Here is a 23,441-nt window from a genome sequence, read left to right as displayed (position 1 = left end):
ACAGGGAATATCACAGGGAACGGATGGTGTCCATTCACATCGTCTGTGCTAGGAATGCTCGCATGTAATTGGTTCATTATTCGCGTAAATTTGTTATTGAATTTTTTTATCAATTTTACCGCTTAGCAATGAAATTAGAGTGATAATCAACATATTACAAAATTGTTATACATTTTATCTATCCAACAACATATTGGTTATTATTATCCATCATGTGGTTATGCTGTTATTAACGTTTGAAATCTGACGCAACATTTGCCCGTTTCATTTCCAATTTTACAGAATGCATCCTAGTATAATAAACAAAGACGTGTCCCACGTCAAAAGTTGAAATTTTCTAAAATAGTAGGAGGGTGGTATTCAAGACACAACCGCATGACGTTGACTACCGTATTCTTATGTTCCATCAAAACAAATAGTAGAGGGAATTGCAACACTTCTATTACAAAACTTCGAGGCACCAAATGGTGCCAGTTGCCGATTATTCTTGTTTACTGGTTAGTCCCTCCAGAATTCCAGCCATTTTAGTATTTTGAAGTAGCCATGTACTACTAACAGCCACCAGCATTACGGGTGAAACCGGCACGAGATGACCGGTACTCTTTTGTCTTTCCTCCTTTCAGCTGCTAACACCTAGCGTCTGTATGTAATCGGTACGGTTTAGTAATGAAACTAATGGGGTGAGTGTTCGAACGGTACGTTTTATACCAAGGCTTCGTCAGTTAGTTAGAAAGAACGAGGGGCTAAATAGAGAATGGATTGATAAGGGACGCAAATAAACATCGGAAACAGAAAGTAACAACAACAATAACAACAATGTCAGATCGATTGTGTCTGTTAGTGTCGACTGTGCTTGGGAAGAGTGATTGGCTGCGCGGTATGATTTAGACAATCGATATTAATTACCAATTTTTCAATAGTGTATCTCAAACAATAGTTTGTTTTTGTTACATAAATTAAACCGTAAAAGAATTTCTGATCGATTGATGCCAAAACCTCGAAAACCTTATTATAAATGACTGCAAAATAAGCGCTCAAAACCTGACCACTTTTCCCTGGTTATCCCTGGTTTAATTACTAGATTTTCAAATTTAGGCGCCTAACTTCGATATAGACGTTAGTCAACGTCAAAAAAACTTCAAATTGTAAATAAAAATTATAGGTCCTATTACAAAAGACGAGGCGAGTAAAACTTTGTTTAACAGAACGCGAGTGAAACTTGGCTGAACGAGTCGAACAGTTTAGCAGACGAGCTACTTGTCCAAAATCCAACCGACTCGCCATTTGCAATACCAAAATCGGTCAGACGAGTAACTGGTCGCTCGCTTCGTTGTCTGTAATAGGCCCCTATGTAGTTCAGCCTAAGCGCATCATGTATAAGCAGTTGGTTAATATAGTAATTTAATTACTATAGCATGTATGATCCCACTTCAATATTACCACAGAATTTAATACCATATTTTGACAAACATTGTTTCCACGAAATGCTCGAAACAGCGAAGGAATCAGCGGCTGATTCAGTTCAATCGGAAAATAAGATTTTACAACAATATAAATGATTTCTTCCAATGTCATCTGTGCCACTTCATCATTCTCTGAAAACTAGACAGATTCTACGTTTTCACATTAACTTGGTCATTCAACGATTTTAATTGTTCAAATTGATATATTCGCAGAAGCTGATTTTTAAGGTTAAGTCATATAGAAAAAAAATATAAAACAACTCTAGCTCATATAGATGTAACCATCATTAAACCGTCTATAAGTAAAGACATCCAGATAAACATTCATCGTCAAGTTCATTTTTATACTCTCCTCCATGCTCTACTATCTAAATCTTCATCCCACACGAGAAATCCGGCCAATGCCAAATCGTCGCTAGCTTGCCGAAATCGATCGGCTAAAATCAGTTCCATCCAGTTGCTCGGTAGTTTAGAAAAATCAAAACAATTCCTAAGTGTTTAATTTCAGTCTAGACACGAACGCGACTGCGTAACGGCGCATCCGCAAACAATTACCAAAAAACCGACTCGTGGCGGCGGGCGGGCCGTTTCGTTATTGATATTATATTGCGCGATTATTTTGTACCGTCATCGACCGAGGTTGACGGTCTAATCACTGCTGCCAAGCCAGCAGACAAAAGCACGAAAAAAGAACCCGCAACAACGACTGTGCGAGACTACGGCCGGGTGCGGCCGTACAGCCACCAGTAGCTAACGTTGGCAGAGCGTCACCTTCCAACCGTATGTGGGCCGAATTTAGTGGGCCAGCCGCCTGCCAAGGTTAACGGAGCTCATGCGTGCTTGAATGAGTATGCATGTGTGCATGTGGGAAACTAGTTTTGGCGAAGCAGAAGATATTCGCGTGCAAATCATAGGTTGGCTTCTTCCGTAGTTACCGCGCCAGTGCAAAATATTTGCAGAATGCGCAGTATCGTGTGATTAAATGTACATACCTTCCCGATTTGATTGGGTTTTATCTTACTCTACATTCTGAATCAAAAAAAATAGTAAATTTACAAACACAAATTCCAAACCTTTGAGTAACGAATATTAATGGAGCTTTTTTTTCTGTTACAGGTATACATCATCGAGTTAATAAGTAGAATAAATCTTTAGTGCCTAAGGCGTTGTAAACTGCCAACAATTAATCGTATCACATATTTTTTATTTTCTCGAATATCACCTTTAGAAAAAATCGTAACTCGTAATGCTAGTATTTGTCCGAAAATATACTCTGAAATAATTGCGTCAAAACTGAAAAAATATACCAAATCGAAAAAAAAAAAATATATTATATATATATATATATATATATATATATATATATATATATATATATATATATATATATATATATATATATATATAAATATATATATATATATATATATATATATATATATATATATATTTATTTTTTTTTTTTTTTTTGTTTCAGGTGGAGGGGAAATTTGCATCCAAACCCCTGAGGTGACCAACCTCAGGGAGTGTGGGGTTGGTTTGAATCAGTGACCGGACCCACTAAAACCCCTCCAGTCTCCAGCCCATAATACTCCCCGGGACCACCGCTAGGTATTGCTTCGGGGAGCGGCTTTTGTGCTCTGTGCACCCTCTTGGTTCTATAGATCTCTTTGCTAACTTAGCTAACTAACCTGGAGACTGGCCGTTAGCTAACACTGGCGTGTCGGTGGTCAACCTGTCGCCTGTTTTGCAATTTTAAAACTATTTGAGAGGCGGCTGTACAAACCGCCCTCCAAATGTTTGGGTCTTTACACATCCTCCGAACTAGGTTGTCCGGAGTGGTGTCTGGCCCGCTCACTACCATCATGTCGCTCCGCGCATGCACAAAACGAGGGCACACGAAGAAGACATGCTCAGCAGTTTCTTCCGCATCCGCGCACTCGGGACACATGGGGGACCCCGCATGCCCGAATCTGTGTAGATACTGCCTGAAGCAACCATGACCTGACAGAATCTGTGTCAAGTGGAAGTTAACTTCTCCATGGCGCCTCCCGACCCATCCGGATACGTCCGGAATAAGTCGATGCGTCCATCTACCCTTTGCCGAATTGGACCATTCCTGCTGCCATCTGATCATCGAGAATGACCTTCTGGTGCCTCGTATACCCCTTGTGTCACGTTGATCGAAGCATTCTACGTCCTCCTTAATGGCTATGCTGATAGGCATCATGCCGGACAGGACGCAGATTGCGTCGTATGACACTGTACGGTACGCGCTCACAACCCTCAGGCACATGAGCCTGTAGGTACTTTCCAGTTTTCGACGATGACTGTTGGTACCTAACGCTTTGGACCACGCTGGCCCACCATACCTAAGTATGGACGAAACCACGCTGGCAAGAAGTTTACGCTTGCTGCCATATACTTAAATGTGAGCTTATCGTCAAACATAACCCCCAAGAGCTTCAAGGAACGCCTTGAGGTAATGGTGCAGTCACCGACTCTGACCACCGCCTGTTGCTCTAATTTGCGGTTGTTCACAACCGTAACCTCCGTTTTATGGTGCGCTAACTCCAGTTTCCTAGAGTGCATCCAGTCTTCGACCTTGCGTATGCAGTGCGCGGCCGTCAACTCGACCTCTTCGATCGACTCGCCGTAGACCTCTAGCGTGATGTCGTCTGCGAAACCGACGATCACAACCCCTACAGGGAACTTTAGTTTCAACACCCCGTCATACATGACATTCCACAACACCGGGCCCAGGATGGAACCTTGCGGTACCCCTGCGGTGATTGGGACGCACTTCTGACCCTCCTCCGTGTTGTAAACTAGTACCCGATTCTGGAAATAATTTTCCAAAATCTTGTACAACGACACCGGTACGTGGATGCTCCTAAGCGCGAGCGCTATGGAGTCCCAACTGGCGCTATTGAATGCATTCTTCACGTCAAGCGTGACGATTGCGCAATAGCGAATGCCCCAACTCTTACGCTGGAGTGCTACCTCTGCCGTCTTGGTGACAGAGAGAATAGCATCCAGCGTGGATCTACCTTTCCGGAAGCCGAACTGGTTACTTGCCAGACCGTTTACACCCTCTGTGTACTTCACCAGTCTGTTGAGGATAATCCTCTCAAGCACCTTGCCCGTAGTGTCCAGCAGACAGATAGGTCTGTATGCCGATGGGTCCCCTGGCGGTTTCCCAGCCTTCGGCAACAGCACCAATCTCTGTCGCTTCCACCTGTCCGGAAAGAGGCAGTCATCCAGGCACTTCTGCATGACTGCTCGAAATAGATCGGGGGCCACTTTCATGGCCGTCCTGATGGCCAAGTTCGGGATTCCATCCGGTCCCGGTGCCTTGCTCACCTTGCGATCACGATGAGTTCCTCATTCGTAACCCTTACCTCCTCCACAACCTCTGCACGGCTGCCGTCTCTCACGGATTGGATGCCCGGCAGTTTGGCCGACCATCCCTGGTCTGTGTCTGAGATACTGGAACGTCGGACGTGAGACTCAGCAACCGGAGGCCAAGGATTTGGCTCGTGTCGTGGAAAGAGTCCCTCGATGATACGCTCCAGCATCGCTGGTGATCGCTCTGCAGGCGCCAACACGCCTTTGGTCTTCGCCATTACGACTCTGTAGGCGTTGCCCCACGGATTCGTATTGGCACTCGCGCATAGCCTATCGAAGCAGGCCCTTTTGCTCGCCTTTATCGCACTTTTAAGCGCCGATCTTGCAGATCCGAATACTACACGGCGCTCTACCCTCTGTGCATCGGTACGTGCACGTTGCAACATCCGTCTTGCACGGAGGCACGCGCTACGGAGGTCCGCTATCGCGTCGGTCCACCAGTATACCGGTGACTTACCATTCCTAGGTTGGCGGGTCCTAGGCATGGTGGCGTCGCACGCCCGCGATAATGTGGCAACTAATTGGTCAGCACTCGGGCGGAGCCAACTGCCCCCCTCGCGCTCTCTTCTCATTGCTTCTGCAAATACCTCGGCATCGAAATGCGATGTCTTCCATCCGCGGACGGTCGGAGTATTGGCTCTACCCGTCGCCTGCCGCCTCACGTTCTGGACTACGCTATAGCAGACCGACTGGTGGTCACTATAGGTGTAGCCATCGTCTACCCTCCAGTTCACGATCAGTCCTGGGCTGGAGAACGTCACGTCGATGATCGACTCCGCACCATTTCTGCTGAATGTACACTTGGTTCCAACGTTGGCCAGATCTAGGTTGAGCTTTGCCAAAGCTTCCAACAAGATCTGGCCCCTCTGGTTCGTGCGGCGGCTTCCCCACTCAACAGCCCGTTGAGCTTTGCCAAAGCTTCCAACAAGATCTGGCCCCTCTGGTTCGTGCGGCGGCTTCCCCACTCAACAGCCCAAGCGTTGAAGTCGCCCGCCACTACTAAGGGTGTTAGTCCCGTCAGCTCCATAGATAACAAATCGACCATCTGGGTGAACCTTTCGATAGACCAACGCGGCGGAGCATAACAACTGCAGTAGAACACTCCGTCCACCTTGGCAACCGCGTATCCTTCATTTGAGGTTGACACAACCTCCTGAACCGGGAACTTGCTGGTCGTGCATATGGCCGCCGTACTGGACTTATCTGCAACCCAATTACCGTTTCCGGGAGGAATGCAGTAGGGGTCCGATACGATTGCGATGTCCGACCGCGACTCAGACGCTGCTTGGTATAGCAGCTGCTGTGCCGCATAGCAATGGTTCAGGTTCAATTGTGTCACCCTCACGCCCGTGGTTTCGTGGCCGCCTTACCGGCTGGGCACCGTGGGCCTCCCATAAAGTGCTTGGCGTCCCGTTTTCCAGTACATACCAAGCACTTGGGAGGCTCCCCGCAGTCTTTAGCTTTATGGCCAGCACCACCACAACGCCTACATAACTGGCTCCTATCGGGCCCCTTGCAGGTCCAGGACTTGTGTCCTCCCTCGAAACACCTGAAGCAAACGTCCGGCTTCTGGAGTATGCTCAGGGGACATACTGACCAGCCAACCTTAAGTTTGGCTGTCTTCAGGGCCAGAGTTGCATCGGCCGATGCAAGCCGGAAAGTGGCCACCTGGGTCCCCGCTGGACCCTTTCGGAGGCGAATTGCCTCAGTGGCTACTTCCACTCCGCACTTCTCCTTGAGGGCCTGTGCAATATCGCACCTCTCGGTGATTTCATCCAGGTTTTTGAGCTGGAGAGTCACCTCTGAGGTGAGTGCCCGAATTTGCACATCTTTCCCGAGGACCTGCTCGGCTACCGTCTTGTAGGCAGCGCCCTTGTTTTTAGCATCCTTACGGAGCTCAAGGATCATCTCGCCGGTGCGAGAACGACGGATGGTCCGCACATCCGCTCCCAGATCCTTGAGCTGGGTTTCGCCTCTCATTTTCTTCAAGACTTCGGAGTACTTGGACCCATCCGTCTTGAGTATGAGGGCGTCGCCCCTGCTTCGCGCCTTCTTTCCCGTTTTTGGACGATTTGTCGCCTTCTCATCGTTGCGCTTGCTGTCTTTTTGGCGCTTCCTTCCTCCCACGGTAACCCAAGGGTTTTCTGTAGCTGCCACTTCGGCAGACTTTTCGGCGGACTTGGAGGCCGTTGGTGTGCTATCTCGCGGGCTTAGCACAACCAACCGTTTCTTGCTGTTCTCGGGGGCTTCCCCCGGAGACTGCCTTGCTCTTTTTGCGGCTGACCCGGAGGCGCAAACCGCTGCAAACATGCAGGTGTCCGTTTGGACCGACTTCGTCGCCCTTCCGGTCACCTCCGTTGCATTCTTCTCTGCAGCCACTGCTTTTGCCTTGAGCTCGGCGTGCTCCTTATTCGCAGCATCGACGGAGGACCGAAGCATGTAGAGAGCCTGCTTCAGGTACTTCGTCGTGTTGGTGCGACTTTTCGCAAACTCGATTATGGCATCGAGCTGCTCCGACAGCGCTACTACCTTTGGTAGCGTGTCTCGCTGTCTTCCGACCGCCTTTATCAACAGTGGACCAGCCACTGCGATGTCTTGCGTCGATCCGGTAGGCGTACTGCCTTTGCCGTCTTCGCAGGCGTCCTTTACTGCATCCATCTCCGCCTTTCTCGGCGGAGACCTCTGGATGCCTCCTCGTGCAAACGGGTTTTTCAACCCATCTGCGCCCAATTGTTGATCTTCATTATTTTTGTTCATTTTTGTTAAGTGGGTCCCCCTTCCAGCCGCTATCCTTATCCATACTGGAGTGGTCGCCTATCTGGTCCCATGGTAGTCTATGCCGAAGCAGTGAGGCCATGGCTAGGGGCGGCTGCCATAGCGCCTTATGAGCAACTATGACACCCCCGACCGGCGCAAGTCAGGAAAGGACATCTGATCCCACTCCTGCCCGGTTCCCACCGGGCAATGAATTTGGAACGTACTGGAAGGCCTGCCAGGTTTTACGGGACGGAGACCCCTGCACCGGTTGTTGTCTCGCCGTTTCAAGCCGTTGTCACACGACCTTACTAAGGGAGCTCGGCGCAGGTGCCAGCCCAGAATCGTGGTACGAAAACGAAATCCGACTCTTATCATATGGCGTTGCGACCAGTTACCGTAATTGGGAACTTACTGGCATCAATCCCAATGGGCGAATTAGTGCATTTGGGTGGTGGGAGCGGCACTATTCGCTCCGTCAGAGCTGCTTCCGGATAATGTGGCTTTTGTGAGAATTCGGCGGCCCAATGCCTGAGTCTCACCACATCCTAGGCTAGCTCTCGCTGATGGTCCGGGACTGCGTTCTTGCAGTTAGCACTTCCGTGGCCTACGGTAATCGCCAAATACCGACCCGTGGTGGCATACAGCTCTGCCAAATATATATATATATATATATATATATATATATATATATATATATATATATATATATATATATATATATATATATATATATATATATATATATATATATATATATATATATATATATGTATATATATATATATATATATATATATATATATATATATATATATATATATATATATATATATATATATATATATATATATATATATATATATATATATATATATATATATATATATATATATATATATATATATATATATATGTTATGCTACGACATAAAATGTGATTTCCCTCAAGTTTTCTTAATTCTTCATACTCTACGATGAAATTTTTGAAATGGCTGAAAACACCATTCCGAATGAAATCAAGCAATTAGGATTCCTTTCCGATCGGACTTTGAACCGGACATTCTGTACACTACCACCCCTTCTAATGTAGATTACTCCTGACTGATAGTTTGGTTTCATCACCCAATACACATCAAACTAACCGGCTCCCGTCAAGCATCAGTTTTTGTTTATTTTCTACTGAAGGTGGCAGATCCCAGACAGTATGGCCACTATAGAATCCTAAGTAAAACAGCTGATCCCGACACGTATAACTTACGGCCACCATTAACAATTTCACGTGACTATTCGTTCCAGCTTTATCAGCAGGCGGCAGAGTGAACAACACTGTTAAAAGCTGAGAGAAACGTGTTTTGCCTAGACTGAGTTCATCCGATTTTCATTCTGTTGAATATGCAAATCGTATACTATACTAACTTAAGCATTGTTACACATTATAATAATAGTTTTTCTGGAACCAAGATGATATGGTATAAAAATACCAAATTCCATTATCCTCGCCCATTAAATGCCACAAAAAATATATCAATTCCCAACTCGTCTTGGCAGATCGTTCCAGATTATTTTTTAGAGTTACACGACACGTTCCCGTACTTCTAAAAACCGCTCAATAAATCAGGGTTTAGTTTAACCTTAACCCACGTTAAAAACAAATTCGCTATTAGATAACGTGAAAAAACCTAGTCGTTTTACATGCCTTTTTTCTATCTCTACTGTCGAAACCCCTTCGAGCCTTCTCGTTCTCACACAATGCAGTACTCGTGGTGGCTATACGTCGCAGAATACGCTGCGACCCAAATATTGATTTTTCCTGATCCAAGGGTTTTCCCTGCCCCGAAAGCTTCCATCCCTACCGGTTTCTCCCTATTGGTAAAGCGTTACCCATTTTTGAGCTTATGACAGCATACTTCCAACTTACCTCGGCAAGCGAGCTTCGCCACAACATTATTATGCAGCCGATGGCACTTAGTGCTGGGTACACTACAAAAAGGAGCAAAGCAAGGGGACACGGCGGAGCACAAATACCAGCTTGCGCTACAAGGCATGTGCCGGAAACGAATGGAAGTTATCAAACTAGAGCGAAGAGAACTAGAGTAGGTGACTTATTTACGTCCTGCTGGGGGTGGAAACTATTTGATAACTCCAGATTTAACAATTTAAAGTCTTCTTTTAAACTAAACCAACAAATATTTTAACTCGAGAATAGTTCGCGGAATAATGCAACTTTGAGCAGTAGAGAATTAAGTGTACTGCTTTATCATATTCTGGTCCTTGTAGTGAGCAGAATTTCAACCTGCAGTTTAGAGAATAATTAATATGAAATAGATAGTAATTTTATATCTCATGAGTTCAACATCAAAATCTTGGTTCAAAGTGCAGGCACTTGAAATCAAACATTACTTCTATTAGCTAATTATTATCAGGAGATTTTAAAAGCAGTAGATAGTTAATAGTTATACAAATCAAACCGAAATTAGAGTTTAAACATAGAGCAGGGAACTTATTCTCAGCAGTTTAACAGCCTCTTGTGTATTAGGACAAACTACTCGAAATGTGGAAAGTGAAACACAAACAGGTATATCAACTAGTTCACTATCTTTTTCTCTGTCAGCACTTGTTTTCAAATTATAAAAATGCTTCTGTGAACTTTAACAATAATCAATTGAAAATTCCAATTAAGGGACACTATTTCAATCCCCCCGAACTTATTTTAAGCAATTTGCATCTTCGGAGTGCATTTTAAATCCGTTTTAAATGATGGACATTTTTAAATAAGTAGAAAACCATATCTACTAGCAAACAGCATATCTTTTTCAGAAGACGCTCAACAACTTCTAATCCATCAAAACTTGTAACATTTATTTGATTTTTTTATAATGGTTTTAACCTTAAGGGCCATTCGCCACTCTAAGTAACTTTTATTTTTATCGCAATGAAAAATGGTTGGAACTTAGAAGCCTTTCCCACTGACTTCAGTAAAGTATTTGATCCAATCGACACAACATTATTTTTCTTCAAGCTTTAAGAAATGTAAATGGTACCCTGATCTTTAAGTTGACCTCAGTCATATTTGAGTAATGGCAAACAAACAGTACACTCTCAAAATAATCATCAAAAATCTACTTCAGTCATTTCACGGGTGCCTCTGGGTTTGCATTTAGGCCCATTTTTTTCGTTTTGTACTTGAAGGCCATTTGATTCATACCTAAAAAGTACTAATTTCGTCAACCATATGTAGACTAGTAACATAATTTTTTCTAAACTATACAAAGATAAAAATAAATTTTGTTTTTGTCCTCAGCCTCAGGGATCTAAAATACTATTTTAATTAATGTCGAGACATCGGGATTTCTCAGTGTTGTTTATAAGAATGCATCATGCTATTTATCGATCCTTTTTTACAGTTTTGATAGTGTGCGAGTTTTGAAAATTGCAGCAGAAGTGTTGAATAAACCCTAACATGCTGTTTGCCTTGTGTATGACAGTGTTATAGTGGTCAATAGTGTTATGTTTTAAATCTAGATTATTCCATAGTCTGATCTCCTAATGCAATTACAATGTTAGAGTGTGCTAATTTCCTGATATTGAATAACATTTTTATAAATTTAATTCCAGTAAACTTTTCTTACACCAGTTCATTCTGAAACATATTGTCTTCTTGGTTTTTTGTGTTTCCAAACACAGCTTCATGTCGTCTATATATATTGGCACATTCAGATTTTTGAATATGAAGGAGATGTCGTTTAAATTGTTTAATAAAAAGAAGTGGTCCTAAATGGGAGCCTCGGGGGATACCTGTGGTAACTCGAACCAGAAAATGAAATGTCCATGAAATTTTATTATTTGTTGTCTATTAGTTCAATATAACTCAAGCCACTTCAAGAGACCAGGCTCATTATTTTTTGCAGTTTTAACAGTAGCATTGGAATATCAATACGGTCAAGTCAAGCCTTGCTATGTGATTCAACATCGTTCCCATTATCCACTGCATTCAGTGAGTAATCTACAAACTTGAGTTGATTTGTGGATGTTGCTATTCCATGATAATAAAAAAAATTACTTTTTAGAGTTAAGATATAGAAAAATAATTTATCTGACAAAGTTTTAGAAAATATAAAAATATGAAACTTTTGTGAACAAATTAAATTCCTATCTTCATTGTGTACAGAGTTATAGAAGATTTCATATGGAAGTTACTTACAATTTAGTATTTTGCACATAGCTTTTGTTAGTTGCAATTCGCCATAAAATGCGGACTCGTTGAGGCACACAAAACACATATTTTTGCCAAAGATCACACAACTCCAGGACTTTTCCACACAAAGTTACTTTAAGAACTATAGAATAGAGAGAGGCAAATGAAGGCATGATGCCAATAATATCCCTGGGGCTTAGCTCAAGTACTCTAAACTATGACAGATTTCATTTTGACGTAGACGTTAGCACAAGAAAATAAAAAAGTGTCGATTTCATTTGGCGTCGTACACAAATTACGTAACACACGAAGGGGGGGAGAGGGGTTGAGTCTGCGTTACTTATTGTCACGTAGGTAGGGGGGAGGGGGGGTAGTAGAGACAGTTACGTAACTGTGATGTTTGCTCGAAATTGAAAATTTCGAAGGGGGGTCAGGCTGATCAGCGTTACATAAATTTAGAGGGGGGAGTCATTTCGAACGTTACCTATCGTTACATAGGGGGGAGGGGGTCTGAAATCTAGATTTTTAGCGTTACGTAATTTGTGAACGACGCCTTTGTCCCAATTCACCCATAAAAGAGAACGGCGAAACCAACTTTTTCGTGTTCAGAGATAGAGGAATGGTTTATTCGACAAAGTTTTAGTACATGTAAAAATATAGAACTTTGCTGAATTAATAAAATTCTTATCTTCATTATGTACAGAGTTATAAATTATTTTATATGGAAGTTACTCAAAATTTAATTTTTTGTACATAACTTTTGTTTGTTACATTTACACACAAAACACACATTTCTGTCAATAATTACACATTTCCAGGACTTTTCCTTACAAAGTTATAGCATATTTTAGAATTTTTTTTCCCATATTTTTAACGAGACTTTTCTGTATATTACGTACGGCGAGCATACGCTACAGTAGTTTTTTATATATCGATTAACAGGTTTTTGAAGATTTCCGTGCACTAAAAATTTATAGAAAGTATAATATCACATATTTTTGTAAACCATCGAAAACTTATACAGCCTTTTGTGCTTTGCAAACGCGAGAAAAAAATAATTTATGGAAATCTTCAAAAAATCGTGAATCATTATATTAAAAACTACCGTAAATATACCCGTACTCTATATGGGTGGATTGGGACAAATGAAACCTTAATGAAATGAAGCTTACCTGTAAAAACAAGTTTTTCTCCACATACCCTTTTTTACCCTATACGTTTTTAGAGTTATCAAAAAAAACTAAAGAATGCTATAACTTCGCAAGAAAAAGTCCTGGAGATGTGTGATTTTTTGGCAAAAACGTGTGTTTTGTGTGATCCAACGGTTATTTAGAATTACGTTTGCTTGTAAAAGTCCCAAGCCGTGGTGTGGCCTTTGCTGTACATAAAAGTCATCTCCATTTCACTCGGTCCATGGCTGCAGTTCGCCAGTTCTACAGTCTGCATAGGTTCCGCAGGTCGTCTTCCACCTGATCGATCCACCTTGCCCGCTGTGCACCTCTCCGTCTCGTCCCTGACGGATTGGTTTCTAGAACCATCTTTACCGGGCTGTCGTCTGACATCCTTACAACACGCCCAGCCCACCGCAACCTGCCTATCTTAGCGATGTGAACGATAGATGGCTCCCCAAGCAGCTCCTGCAGTTCGTGGTTCATTCGCCTTCTCCACACTCCGTTTTCCATCTGCAGTCCACCGAAGATGGTACGCAACACCTTCCGCTCGAAGACCGCAAGGACATAGCCCATGTCTCATGCCCGTAGAGGACTACCGGTCAGATTAGCGTCTTGTAGATGGTTAGCTTGATGCGGCGACAAATTCTACTCGATTGGAGCGTCTTCCGAAGACCAAAGTATCCACGATTTCCTGCCATAATGCGCCGATGAATTTCTCTGCCGGTATTGTTTGCGGCAGATACCAGTGAGCCCAGGTACACGAACTCGTCAACCGCCCCGATTTCACCACCACCAATTTGAACTCGAGATGAGAGGATAGCACTATATTCTCGTAAACCCCTTCCTTCCATGTACTTCGTCTTCGATGCATTGAAGACCAGTCCAATCCGTTTAGCCTTGGCTTTAAGTCCGATGTACGTATCCGGTATCTTCACAGAGGTCCAAGCTACTATGTCGAAATTTTCGGCAAAGCCAAATGGTTTAACCGACTATTAGAATATTGTGCCACTCGTGTTAATCACCGTTCTTCTAATGACACCTTTCAGGGCAACGTTAAACATTAGGCACTAGAAACCATCACCTTGTCTTAAACCTCTTCGAGTTTCGAAGGGGCTCGAGAGTGCCCCCGATACTCGAACTACACACATCACTCGATCCATCGTCGCTTAGACCAACCGCGGTAGTTTGTCCGGAAATCCGTAGTCGTGCATAATTTGCCATAGCTGGTCTCGATCAATTGTGTCATATGCCGATTTGAAATCGACGAAAAAGGAGTGTGTGAACATGTTGTATTCGTGGCATTTCTGCATAACCTGTCGACCCACGAAAATCTGATCCGTGGTGGCGCGGGTACTCATGAATCCCGTCTGGTAGTGCCCCACGAACTGTTTTGCAAATGATGATAGCCGACGACAAAGTATTTGGGAGAGTACCTTGTAAGCGGCGTTCAATAGAGTGATTGCCCGATAATTGCAACACAGCTTGTCGTCCTTTTTCTAGATGGGACACACAATACCTTCCATCCACTACTCCGGTATCGTTCTTTCTCCCAAATCTTAATAGTGCACGGCCCTAGCCAATGTTTCGCCGGCATATTTCAACAGCTCGATGAGAAGTTGGTCGACTCCAGCAGCTTTATGGTTTTTCAGCCGGTCAATCTCCTCCTCCACCTCCAGGAGATCGGAGGCTGGAATCCTGTTGTCTTCTGCTCGTGCACCAAGATCAGATGCCATGCCGTCCTTGAACTTCCGAGTGTCGTTATCTTTAAGCAGCTTTTCCATCGCTACGCAATCTCGGTCCTCTTGCTGGCTCTTTTCCCTTCGGAAGACTGAGTTTTAGCTGTTCCGTCGGCCTGTCGATATCACTCCATATTTGCTCTCGTATTGTGTTGCAGTAACAACAGAGCACTTGTTGAAACGATCTTACACTGCGATGTTAGCCGCTGGCGAAGCTCCGATGTCCTGGTTCGAGGTCTGCCTATGGCGGACAAAACATCTGATGACTGGTAGCGCCACAGCAGTGCTACCTATGACGGATCGGATGCTCCCCCAAACAAAGTAGCTGCGCTAAGCTGCTTTTCCGTGGGTTACGCTGCCTCCAGCTGCTGCGCGTATTTCTGTGTAACCCCGGCGTCCTGCAGTTGCTCGATAATTAGTCGCGGCGTTCGGCTTCCGGTGTCGGGTGTTATACACCGTCGAGAGTTTTGAGCGCATGCACACAGCTACTAGGTTGTGGTCCGAATCTATATTCGCACTGCGGTAGGTACAAACGTTGATGCTGTCGGAGAAGTACCTGCCGTCGATTAGAAGGTGGTCGATTTGATTCTCTGTCTATTGGTCGGATGATCTCCAAGTGGATTTGTGGATATCTTTACGGGGGAAGAAGGTACTTCGGACTACCTCTCCACTGAAGACCGCAAAGTTTACGCGCCGCCCTACCTTAGCATTCATGTCTACAATGACGACTTTCACATCCCGTCACGGGCAGCTATCTTAGACCTGCTCCAGCTGCGCGAAGAACGCTTCCTTCTCGTCGTCGAGTCTTGGGTTTGCTCTGTATTTTAGAACTAAACAGTTTGAGAGTTTATCATATTTTTATAATAGAAAGATTTAAATATTTTTTTACACTTTAAAATTAGGCGGGTCATTTATATAAACAATTGTACCGGCGACAATATTAAATTAGAATGAAGCTACAAGGAATTTATTTTCATTTTTTGCCATTTTGGATCAAAGCGCACAGGTGTTCTTCTGTGCGGACATGTAGGCTGCGGGATCTCAGCCGAATATGTAAACCGTAACCGATCGAGGGCTACTATTCGTCTCCTTTACTTCACGACTGGCATCGTTGTCACACGTTAATTAGAATACGTAGATACGTGAATTCATTGAGCACTAAGAGATATCTCTATGTATCAATGATGATGGTTTGCAAATTTTGTTGTGAATTTAATGTTTCCAATGCTAGGCTTTAAAATGATCGATGTTTATTCAGCGGAACTGCAATTACTTTGGTACAATATATCTCTTTCAATGTTTGTGTGATCCATTCACATTCACGGAATTTATAACTCACACCTGCCAGATTACCCCTCGTCAAAACGCTCTGAATAAAGCGCACGGTAAATTCATTTGCTTTAACCCTACTATGGCATCCAGACTATGGAATTAATCTACCGTCTGCTTCCCTAATCGATTTAGCTCCTGCGATAATCTGTCTGCACGTCAATACGAATTTTATTCCTGGAAATATGATTGTCGGATAGCGAGTAAAGCGGCGTCTGAGTCCAAAGTCTAGCCACTGACAATCAATAAATCAAGCCACTGTAAATATCGACTCGCCAGTGGTGTGTTTTGTTTTAAAATCACTAGTCATCTCCAGTTTCGGTCCAGAGGACTGATAACAATAGCATAGGCGGAGTTTGTGTGGTAGCCGTTAACGAACACACACGCATATATACCAATGCATAACATTATTTGTACATATGCCAATCATGTCCGTTGCATTCATTATCATATCAACGCAATGTTGATAGCAAAAGAAGCTTGTTGCGCGTCACCGTCATGCATCATCATCCCCCGTGAACATATTAGCGGGTATGTATTTTACATGGGCATATTCTTACGTCACTGACGTCAAGCTACGTTATCTGATGTCGATGACGAATGTTATTCCCGTGTTATTTTGAGCGCACCAATCCTACTCTTCCGCTGAAAATAGACTGGACTTTCCTAATAAATTCGGTTCGATAATCTAGGGAGTCGGATACCTAGGCTCACGTCGTGATAAAAATTCTGTCTGCTCTTTAGACTGGGTTTATCAATTTTATGAAGCGACCAGCAACTGAGTGCGAATTATTAATAATGTACTTACATAGGATCGGACTGAAGATTAATACGTCAAAAACTAAGTATATGCTTGCAGGTGGGTCCGAGCACGACAGGGCACGCCTAGGCAATACGGTAACAATCGACGGGGATGAGTTTGAGGTGGTCGACGAGTTTGTGTACCTCGGCTCTCTGGTAACTGAGAATAACGATACCAGCCGGGAGATAAGGAGACGTATTATCAGTGGAAGTCGTGCCTACTATGGGCTCCATAAAAAAATACGGTCGCATAATCTGAGTCTTCGCACTAAGTGTATCCTATACAAAACGCTAATAAGACCGGTCGTTCTCTACGGGCATGAGACGTGGACATTACTCGAGGAGGACTTGCGAGCACTCGGAGCTTTTGAACGTCTGGTGCTAAGAACCATCTTTGGCGGTGTGCAGGAGAACGGAGTATGGAGGCGTAGGATGAACCACGAGCTTGCGCGCCTCTACGGTGAACCCAGTATTCAGAAAGTGGCTAAAGCTGGAAGGACACGCTGGGCAGGGCATGTAGCTAGAATGCCGGATAGCTACCCTGAAAAATTGGTGTTCGCTTCAAATCCGGCGGGAACGAGAAGGCGAGGGGCGCAACGAGCGAGATGGGTGGACCAGATGGAGCACGATCTGCAAAGTACCGGGTGCCCGCGGAACTGGAGGCAGGCAGCCATGGACCGAGTGAATTGGCGGGACCACGTTATGCAGGCCATGTCTTAGGACGTACGGCCATCTAATAATAATAATAATAACTTACAGGAGCAAAGTATGTTCAAAATAAAATAAAGATTACATGGTAAATATATATATTTACGACTCGTTACGTTTTCGTTTGTTTCACCAGTGTTTTTTTTATTTCGACATCAGCGTTCAACTATGATTAGGCGAGTAGTACAACGGTTATATGTATTTTGCTTTAAGATGTACACCATTGTTTTTGTTAATCTCTCTTCGAAATAGGTACCGTTGTAGTTGAGTAACACATTTTCTCGCTCAACGTAACGCTGTTTTGCCAAATTCTCTATAAAGAAATTCGCAATGAAGTGTTGTGCGGAGTTTTGAAAATGTGTTTCCGTATGATTGATCTGTCCTATTTTCTGAGCGTAGTAATATGCAAAATCATAGTCCACGAGCGTCCACTGCCCGCCCGCATTTTCTCCACCGCAGATATACACACACAAAACCGTCGCAGCCGACCATGTGCTCTTCTAATGCTGGTTCAGTGGTATTTATTATTACGCTTCGTCTGGCGGCCTCGTGATAAGATAAGCATTAATCTGTCTGGGCTTCTGCCGCACGCCGACAACATGTGCCGCGATAATAAAGTGAGCAGGGTGAGGTACGCTGTCAGGGGTATGTAATGGGCCGTTTGCGAATTGAATGTTCAAGTGCACATGTAATTGCTACTTTACATCAACATGTGATCTGTTTTTTTTTCGTACGGTTTTCGTAGGGAATGGTGCTACCGTGGAGCAACATAATTAGGCAACAAACCATCTCGTGCCGAGCGATCTTTGATGGTATCAGTCACGCAGTTTCGGGTACATTTATCTCTCTCGCTCGCGATGTGGTCCCTCGCTCGAGTAACAAAATAGTCTACCGTGAGTCGGTTGGAAATTTTGCAGTTATTATTGTTGTCTGGAGCGGTATGTAATAGGTTTGCACATGTCAGGTGCAAATACCGGCGGTGGCAGCAGCGGTTACCGGACTGGGCTGTGCAGCCCGCGGAGTATCCACACGAACAATTAGTTTATGAGGCATATGGCGCTAGCTTGGCAGGCTCTGAGAACATGTCCAGGGAGGTGTGAAATTTACTGATAAGCATCACGAATTTCTGCATTCTGCGCACACATGAAACACGCCGGAGGAAGATTAAATATCTGTAAAATGATTTTTAGCTGTCAGTTTTCGGAAACCAGAGCTTAACATGACTTTGGCATGTACGCATCGCGCAGGAAGCTTTAGATAAGACCTGCGGAGCTGCGGTGAGTTTGTCAAGTCGCAATTTTGATAGCCACTGAAGTTAATTTCAAGTCCGCACAATTATTGGGGACTCGGGGTGCGGGTGGGGGTTTGTGATGGTTGGGGTCAGGATCAGTTGATGGTTAGCCGCGGGACAAGCGGACATTATCACCGCTGGCTATAGCGCTAGTCCATTACCGGTAAGGTACTACCTTACTGTACTTACTTGACCTTTACTTTACTTTACTCTACTTTACTTTACTATACTTCGACTTTACTTTACTTACTTTTACTTTACTTTACTTTACTTTACTTTACTTTACTTTACTTACTTTACGGGTAGGGTCGTGTAGCTTTACGGTTACGGGTACTGTACGTTACGGGTAGTTGTAGGCTAGGTACTTGACTGATACGGTACGTGTACGGGTAGGGTACTTTACTTTACTTTACTTTACTTTACGTTTTACGGGTCGGGTAGCTTTACTTTACGGGTAAGGGTACGGTTACGGGTAGGGTAGGGCTAGGGTACTTTACTTTACTTTACTTTACTTTACTTTACTTTACTTTACTTTACTTTACTTTACTTTACTTTACTTTACTTTACTTTACTTTACTTTACTTTACTTTACTTTACTTTACTTTACTTTACTTTACTTTACTTTACTTTACTTTACTTTACTTTACTTTACTTTACTTTACTTTACTTTACTTTACTTTACTTTACTTTACTTTACTTTACTTTACTTTACTTTACTTTACTTTACTTTACTTTACTTTACTTTACTTTACTTTACTTTACTTTACTTTACTTTACTTTACTTTACTTTACTTTACTTTACTTTACTTTACTTTACTTTACTTTACTTTACTTTACTTTACTTTACTTTACTTTACTTTACTTTACTTTACTTTACTTTACTTTACTTTACTTTACTTTACTTTACTTTACTTTACTTTACTTTACTTTACTTTACTTTACTTTACTTTACTTTACTTTACTTTACTTTACTTTACTTTACTTTACTTTACTTTACTTTACTTTACTTTACTTTACTTTACTTTACTTTACTTTACTTTACTTTACTTTACTTTACTTTACTTTACTTTACTTTACTTTACTTTACTTTACTTTACTTTACTTTACTTTACTTTACTTTACTTTACTTTACTTTACTTTACTCTACTTTACTTTACTTTACTTTACTTTACTTTACTTTACTTTACTTTACTTTACTTTACTTTACTTTACTTTACTTTACTTTACTTTACTTTACTTTACTTTACTTTACTTTACTTTACTTTACTTTACTTTACTTTACTTTACTTTACTTTACCTTACCTTACCTTACCTTACCTTACTTCACCTTACCTTACCTTACCTTACCTTACCTTACCTTACCTTACATTACCTTACCTTTCTTTAACTTATTTTACCTTACCTCATCTTACGTTTCATTTTGTATAACGCATAACGCAATGCTTATCCTGAGAGTATATTAAGGGGTAATATCCACTAAAAAAAATTTTTTTACCGTTTTTTTATTGGCCCAAATCATGCTAAAACTATCCTAAAATCAAAATCTACATCGCCCAGGCACAGATCTAAACTCAAAGTTCGTTTGAATCAGTTTTTACCGCACAACCTTCATGCTCCAACATCACATTTATCGTTTAATTTGGCGATGCTCGGCTTACAAAGCTTCCTATGATCGATATCGTGTTTCAAATTTAATGTATAGAGGTCGCTTCATCAAGTTTCGACCGTTACAGCGTTTCTACAGCACGTGTTTACTCACAATTTCCCTTTGTTTAGTCGATCAGCCGTTCTCGTTGTGTACGTTCTCAGTTTGAGTTTTTCTATACTTTTTAACTGTGAGTCATATTCAAAAGTACTTAAATATGAGTGACAAGGTGTACAGTGACCACAAAGGCAGTAAAAGAAGAGGTACCAGAACAACCCGGAGTAAAATTATTAATGAATACCCGCCTAACCGCCATGCGTTCAAAGGCGATTCGGAGTACGTTAGTACCTCGGCGAAAAAATAAAAACTTCTGATTTAAACCGAGATCCTGCTGTTGATAGGGATTTCGGCTACTGTTTCATACATTTTTCGCTGTATTTACTGCCCTTTTTGAATTAGGAGTGTGTAAAAAATGTAATAGTGATGTGCGGTTTTCACAGTTGAGCAAGCGTGGACTAGGCTTCCAGATTTTTGTGGCTTGCTCGAACTGCGGTGATGCCGATATTTTTAACTGTCCTCTAATACATAATCATGCTCTTGGGTTAACCGTTGGACCGTATATGTACGAGTTTTGCGTGGGATCGGACGCCAACCGCGTCAAAGTCGCTGAGCATCGCATGTCCGATATCGCGAAAGAGTCTAGGCGCAGCCTTACACCAGACAAAAAAAAGGAAGAAGAGGCAAATAAGGCCCAGAAAGGACAACTTTACGTCGCAGGGATAGCTGACTGATGGTAAAAAAAATATTATTATAATAATTGCGATTCTTATGATTTGAAGCATTTTGAAACTTTAAACGCGTTTTTCTCGAAACCTTGTTTTCAAAATCGGCGAGCAGTAGAACTGAAAAAGTTTACATCCGATTTACTTGAAATTTTAACTGTAGCTCCTTCATTAGATTATCTAGTGAAGTACACACGATTTTAGCGATTGATTATTAACAACGAAAGTTATAAACAATCAAAGTCGATTTTTCTTGTCGAAAAAGAATTTTTTTCTCCAAACCGTTGCCATTTTGCGAAGAAAAATTCTAAAAATATTATCATGTATACTTCGCTAGCGACACTTATGTAGATAATGAAAAATTGTTTGTTTTGGTGATAGGTGGCGTTGGGCACGACTTCTACTGCTCACCGCGGAACAACTTTCACGGCAATCGCTGCACAGCCACCATTTCGTAACTCCTTTCGTAACTCTGCAAGAGTATAAAAAAGAGTACCTTACATCTCAAATGTCCTTAGAAAAAAACCATGAAAAAAGCCTTGTTTTTTTGAGCATTTGGTAGATATTACCCCTTAACCTAGCTCGAAGTCATATCTATAAATCTTCCACCAATACGTGTACAAAAATGACAATGGCGTAATGGTAACATTTTTGTTTTATTTTTGTCATCCAAATTTCGCGAAATATTGATGCGATTTCGCGTGATCCAAATCTTGCGTGAAGCTACGGCAGTTAGCAACATAATTTCAAAAATTTAAGAAAAACCATTGAATTTGAAACCATTGAAAAAAAGAGATGTAAAGTTACGAAGCAAATTCAAATATATACATGTTATTTTCGCCAACTTTGTTAATGATACTGGACTAACATTCGCTCTCACCTTTTCAGGTTACGTCTACTGCCTGTTATCGTTCTCGCTCATCGGCGTAGTTGTGTTGGGTCTGTTCGGCGTGTATCGGTGTCTTCGTGTGACCGCCAGTCGTGCACCGCCCGAGGCTCTGGCTCTGCCAATCCAGTTCATCACCGACGACTTAGCAGCAGCCGTAGCAGCACCTCTAAACGCCGACTCTAATCATCCGTCTGTACCCGTAAGTCAGCATCAAAATCAAATCATTGTGTATATTTTTATTTCCATACAAGGAACTGGCTACACCCCGTCGAAACAAGGGCTATTTTTTTTTTTTCAATAGAAATATTGCTTTCAACGAAACCACGACTTTCTTCAAGAGGGATATATTCTATATCGATTCTAGCCAACGGCATAATAATATCATCACAACACAATAGTAAAACATAAAAATAATTCACCTCCCCCTGTCAACTGAGACATCGCTCGAAAACTTAAACTTGGAGGGAAAAAACAGTCCTTTTCTCAGACCTTTGTTCATTCCAAAGGCATCTTTTATTTAGCGTTACATATAGATCAAAGCCGGTGTACTTTTGCGATAATATTGACGCAAGACATCCGCCAGCAATCGCAATGTGCAGGCGTCTTCTGCTGAGGGCAAGAATCGCTTTCCCATGGACCGGCAGGTCATTCAACTCGCTCGATGGCGAATGTGTAGGAAAAGTAATCCGCGAAGAAAAATAGCCAGTGTAAAATGTCTTTGGAATCCATCCGCGGATTACCAGTCGTCGCACAACCCCCAGGTGCATTGCTTCGCTGTATTTAAATCACTCGCTGACATTCCCAATGGACGCCGCAAAACCGCTAAACAAATATTCACATTCGTTGATTTGAAACCTTATTCAAACTGGCAGTATTTTGACATCACTTGGGACTGAAATGAATTGCTTCACGACCCCGTGCAATTTATTCCGAGTTCCTCTCCAGCTGTGCTGCGTTTTTCGAGATCTTGCACTTTCGAGAAAAAATGAGCGCCATGGACAAGATCTACCCTGTGACAGCAAGAATGAGGCTAACGAATAAATATCCTCTCATTCCGATGGTTTTATAATTTAAAACGATCATGTTTTGCTGCAAGCAAAAATTTTATTTCGCCGTGACTGTCAGCTTTAATTTATGGAAATTCTGTACAATTCCGAGATGCATCAGAGTACAGAACGAACCGATCTGTGCTCGAAGCTGCAAGGATGCAAAACTGAGTGCGTTAGTAAACGACATTATATACTAAGAAAATTTATCCATTATTTA

At 42.5% G+C, this 23,441-nt stretch overlaps 1 protein-coding gene across 2 annotated transcripts in view; it reads left to right on the top strand.

Annotated features, from left to right (window-relative positions):
* LOC129725547 (homeobox protein 5) overlaps positions 1 to 23,441 on the top strand; it is a 425,481-nt gene that overhangs the window by 363,657 nt on the left and 38,383 nt on the right. For both annotated transcript variants that reach the window (XM_055681523.1, XM_055681521.1), the window contains exon 3: positions 22,175 to 22,374. In XM_055681523.1, the coding sequence (XP_055537498.1) occupies positions 22,175 to 22,374 (200 nt within the window). The remainder of the gene's footprint in view (positions 1 to 22,174; positions 22,375 to 23,441) is intronic.

This window comes from Wyeomyia smithii, chromosome 2, assembly GCF_029784165.1.
Source record: "Wyeomyia smithii strain HCP4-BCI-WySm-NY-G18 chromosome 2, ASM2978416v1, whole genome shotgun sequence".
Lineage (NCBI taxonomy): Eukaryota > Metazoa > Arthropoda > Insecta > Diptera > Culicidae > Wyeomyia > Wyeomyia smithii.
This window is presented reverse-complemented; position numbering and strand designations above follow the sequence as displayed.